The 4,912-nt window shown below is 60.4% G+C and overlaps 1 protein-coding gene across 1 annotated transcript in view; it reads left to right on the top strand.

The window, feature by feature from the left end:
* ANK1 (ankyrin 1, erythrocytic) overlaps nt 1–4,650 on the top strand; it is a 23,877-nt gene extending 19,227 nt beyond the window's left edge. Inside the window, 5 exon segments of the mRNA XM_009574543.1 lie at nt 278–414; nt 983–1,202; nt 1,378–1,461; nt 1,730–1,897; nt 4,195–4,650. Coding sequence (XP_009572838.1) covers nt 278–414; nt 983–1,202; nt 1,378–1,461; nt 1,730–1,897; nt 4,195–4,221 — 636 coding nt within the window. The 3' untranslated portion in view covers nt 4,222–4,650.
* The last annotated feature ends 262 nt before the right edge of the window (nt 4,651–4,912 follow it).

Here is a 4,912-nt window from a genome sequence, read left to right as displayed (position 1 = left end):
CCCCAGCCCCTCACAGGCGGCTGGCAGGAGGAGGCAGACAGCTGCTTTTTTGGGCAGGTGAGGGTAAGAGCAGGGGGACCCAGCCCCACAGGAGGTAGAGACCCTATGGACAGCCCTTTCCTAAGCCTGCTGCAAGACCAGCCAGGCAGAATGGGGTCCTAGCGGAGGCACAAGTCTCCTGGCACGCTTCCTGCCCCCTGCCCCTGGGGGTGCCTCTCAGCCCAGAATAGCCTGCTGTGCTTGATACCTGAGCTCTTGCTCTCCATTTATAACCCAGCCAGCCTCCCTGCCTGCTTCCTTATTGAGTATCTGCCCTGGCCACTGGCCCAGCAGCCTGCTGGAGCCAGAAATAGAGCTGGTCTGGGGGCCAGACTGGGTGGTGGTCATCTTGCCACGGCCACATGGAGCTGGCAGGTACAAGGTGAGGGCAAGCACCTTTCCCCGGGCAGGGCACGCACAGCCATCCCGGCAGCACGGCCATGCTCGGAGATGGTTGCTCAGCTCTGCAGTGCATGTCTCCCGAGTCACGTGCAATTCCAGTCACACCCCGAACCCCTGGCTCCTGCCTGGGGCTTCATTTGTCCTATGACGGAGGACTGCACACTGCCTTCCCACCACAGCCAGGAAGACAGGTTGTTGGCGACCTGACAGAGAAGGGGGACAGGGCTGTCCCGGTTACTGCCTGGCTGGGGACCGGTGGTGCTGTCGCAGTCCTGGCCCCATGACTTTGACAGAAGCTGTGAGCGCAAAGGACGCCCCACCTGCCCGCTCCCTTCTCGCCGCCCACAGCCAGCTGAGCTACGGCAGCTAGGGTTACAGCGGTCCTCCCGCAGAGCCAGGGCACCACGCTGGGCAGGCTGCAGACCTGCAGGGCTGCTCCTGCCCTGGGGGCTTTGCCTGCCCCAGCCAGATAGCATGGCCAGGCTCTGAGCGGCGGACTCAGACCCGTGGGGCACGCGTGCAGCTGCGCGCGCTGAGGCAGGATGTGGGCTTTCCTGGCCCAGTTGCTGATTGCCCTGGTGCTGCTAGCCTTTTTCCTGGTGAGCTGCCAGAATGTCATGCACATCGTCAGGGGCTCTGTCCGCTTCCTGCTCAAACATGCCCACCGCGAGCTGGACAAGGAGCTCGGGGAAAGCCAGGGGCTGGCGGATGACGAGGAGACTCTCTCCACCAGGGTTGTCCGTCGGCGTGTCCTTGTGAAGGTAATGAGCAGGGAGCTGAGAGACCAGCCCGAGGGCAGATGCAGAGAGAGGAGTGAATGGATGGGGCAGGCTGGGAGACAGAGGCTGTGGAGTGCATGTCACGTGTACTGTTCTGCCTGCAAAGGGGCTCCCCTCACCCCCCTGAAATGTCCTGATGTCCCTCCTGTCATTGCAGGGGAACGAAGTCCTTCATCTCCCTGGAGAGCAGGTGACTGAGGAGCAGTTCACAGATGATCAAGGCAATATCATTACCAAGAAGGTGGGTGATCAAAGGCACAGTGTGGGCAAGGGCATGCTGCAGCCTTTCTCCTCTCCCCTCTGCCCGGCTGCCCTGCTCCTCCCTGCAGCCCAGGGGCCCACACAGGGCACCCGCATGTCTTCAGTTACGGTCACGGAACTTCTCCGGCCAGACCCTGCGTATGGGACAGAGGCTGCACGCCACATGCAGTTCAGGGACAGACTGGGTGAGGAGAGAGGCATGGTGCCTGGGGGCTAGCTGTCATGCGTGGCTGTGCGGGTCTCCACAGGTCATCCGGAAGGTAGTGCGTCAGCTGGGCCCTGGTGACACGGATGACAGGCAGGAGCAGGAGGACCTGATTCTGGAGGGTTCCCTGCAGGATCCCCAAGACCTGGAAGCTGAGGATGATCACTTCATGAAATACTCCATCCTGCACCGGGACGGTCTGGGGACCAAGGTACAGTGTGGCTTACAGCCCTGCCTTGCAGGCACCCTGCCCGGGGCCAGCATTACCTCTGCAGGACTCGCTGGCTCTGGGGCTCCGCCACTCTCTGTCCTTTCTTCTGCCCTGCTCTCCTCTCCTATTTCCCCTCTAAGGCTTCCAGGGGCAGCTCTTGCCCAAGCACCAGTCTTCTTGCACAATGTCTTCTGCCAACTGACTCTGCCTTTCCCTCTCCTGTCCTCTTCTGTATGTCTGTCTGTTCACCTGGGTGATGTCCTGCTTCCTGCCCCTGCGGCTTCCTCAGGAGGAGGTGCGAGTGCGTGTCCCGAAACCGGAGGTCTCCGGGGGCAGGATGGGGGCTCAGATAGTGAAACGAGCCAGCCTGAAAAGGGGGAAGCAGTGACCCCTCAAATGGCCTCTTTTGAGGTAACCCCATCTTTGCTCTTCCTTCTATCCCAGCTCCCCATGCTGCTGCCTGCACTTAGCTGCTGATCATGCACATCCTCCTGGGGAAACGGTAACAGGGCTGTGCCCAGCTCTTGGCCTGCAGAGAGGGGTTGCTGTACTGCAGCAAAATGCTGAGGGTGGGCAGCGGTGTGCCCCTGCTGCTAATGCGCTTCTGGGCCCAGGGCCTGGGTGCAATGGGCACGGGGTGCCCCCCTCTGCAGCGATGCTCCAGCCCTGCTGGTACTGGGTCAGCCTCTGCGCTCAGCACTCCGCTGCGGCCACAGCGCCAGGGGCTGCTACTGTGGTCACAGCATCCTGGGTACTCAGGGTAATGGTCCCCAGTAACAGGGCCACAGGGTTGTTACTCCTGGTTGTGCTGGGCTACAGCAGAGGGATGATCTTTGTCCAAAACTGCTCCAGGGAGTGGATAGCATTTGCATGGAGTCTGAGCAGAGCCCCTTCATCCATGAGCATTAACTGTGCAGCCTTGTGGCGGACAAGACCAGCCCTTGGAGCCTGGTGCCCCTACCTCCCCTTCCCATGGGGTGCAGCCAGGCACTGGCAGAGCCGTGAGCCAGATGAGGGGTGTCACAGTTCTGCTGGGCCATGGCCTGCTGCCTCTGCTCGCTGCACTCCTGCTGGGAGATGCAAGCGGCTGCTGTCGGTGGGTGACGCCCAGCCGCCTGCCACTGGCAGCCACACATCGTGGCACGAGAGGGCGGCAGTGAGGTCTGCTGAAGCTCCTGTGGCCAGGGAAGGGGGTGCAGGCCATGGCATGGTGCTGCTGGTGGACATCAGGGCAGCAGGGATTCAGGAGTGGCAGGGTGCAGGAACGTGATGCTTGTAGGGGTTGAGGGCAGGGGGCCTGTCTTTGGCCCAGGACATTTCTTCCATTGATCCCCAGTGTGAGCACTGGATCATCCCTTGAGTCCTGTGCATTTCCTGCTCCCCATGCCACCTCTTGGGTGGGACTAGACCAGGCTCAAGGCAGGGTGCTTGGCACAGCACACTTGGACCCAGCTGCATCATTGTTCTCTGCACACTCGCTGCTGGGCTGGCAGTGCAGCACTTGGGGGAAGGTGCTGCATGCATGCTCCCCAGCTGCCAGACACCGCCTGAGCCAGGGAGGAGGCTGCCAAGCAGGGGTGGTCAGTTGTCTGGCCTCTGCTGTACCTGCACGGCTGTGTCTGTCTGTCCTCCCTCTCCCTCCTTTCCACTGTGTTAGTGGGCTCTCTATGGGTGCATGACAGTCAAGAGGCTTGTGCTTGTGGTCACATGTTCATGCAGACCGTATCCCCACACCTACTGCCTGCCCTACTCCCCAGACAGTCCCTGGGTCTGCCTCTCTCTGGGGCAGTGCTCCTGCTGCTTTGCTCTTGCTGTTTTCCGTACCGTGCAAAAGTGGCCCAGGGTGTGCCTTAGGAATGTATGAGGGAGGTCTTACCCACTGCTGTGAGAGTGAGGTGCAGTCAGTCACCCTAGTTGAGACTAGAGGCTTAGGGCTGGCCTCCTCTATCCCAGAGCCTACAGCAGCCCTCCCAGCTCTTTCCCAGTGCCACATTGCCTTTGGCACAGCTCAGCTCCTGGTTGTGGCTGCTCTCTGCAGCTGGGACAGCACCACCAATACCATCTATGCCATTGCTGCTGGTTCCAGGCAGGGCACTTATTGGTGCTCTGTCACTGTCTCTCTGACACCCCCCCAAAACTTGTCTTGTGGTAGCTGGGCAGGATGGGTGCATGTGGGACAAGCACAGGGTGTGGAAGGGGCTGGGACTGCCACATACCTGGCTGCCCCCACGCTTTGTCCTGGCTGTGCCACCATGAATGCCTGGTAACCCCATCTGTGTCTCTCTGTGTCTCTCCAGGATCTCACCTCAACACCAAACCACTGAACTCCACACACGTTCTGACACATACCTGAGAAGAGAGGAGAGGAAAGCAGAGAATGGAGGGGAGCAGGGCTGGCTGTACATGTTTCTATAGGCTAATGGCATGATTTCTGTATGAGACATACTTACTGTCCTATCCGCATGACTGACTGACTGCAAGACGCATGAGCTACAGTACTTAAAACTGACGGAGGGCCTCCGTCCCTGCCCCGCTGCTGCCAGGAGCCCAGAGACAGCAGCATGCACCAGGGGCATCCTCTCAGCTCCTCTGGGAGGCAAGAGCTGGAATGGCAGAAAACAAGAGGGAAGGAGACTCCACCCTCACGCATTTGCGTGTGTAAATGCATCCCCATGCCCGTGCTCCAGCTGCAAGAGGGAAGCTGGGGCAGCACAGCACGGCTCACCATGGAAGGAGAGGGGCTCGACCCCCTGTTGCCCGTGTTGCCTCTGCTGGACTCGCTTCTCATCCCTCTCAGTGAGTGTTGGGTTATGGGGAGGGCAGCAGTTGCCGGGGAGTGTGTTAGATGAGGGTTGCAGGGAGCACAACTGCCCTGGGCAGAGGGGCTGGTGCAGGGCTGCCCTTCCTCTCCCCAGCACGTGCAACGTCTCCCACCAGGGCAGGGCTCTGGGCTGAGCACTGAGCTCGTTGCTTGTGTTGAAAGTGTAAACTGTACAGCAATCAGCCTTGTGTATA

The sequence above is a fragment of the Fulmarus glacialis genome, unplaced genomic scaffold (genome assembly GCF_000690835.1).
Source record: "Fulmarus glacialis isolate BGI_N327 unplaced genomic scaffold, ASM69083v1 scaffold44953, whole genome shotgun sequence".
Taxonomy (NCBI): domain Eukaryota; kingdom Metazoa; phylum Chordata; class Aves; order Procellariiformes; family Procellariidae; genus Fulmarus; species Fulmarus glacialis.
The sequence above is the reverse complement of the archived record's forward strand: the minus strand, read 5'-3'. Positions and strand labels throughout refer to the sequence as shown.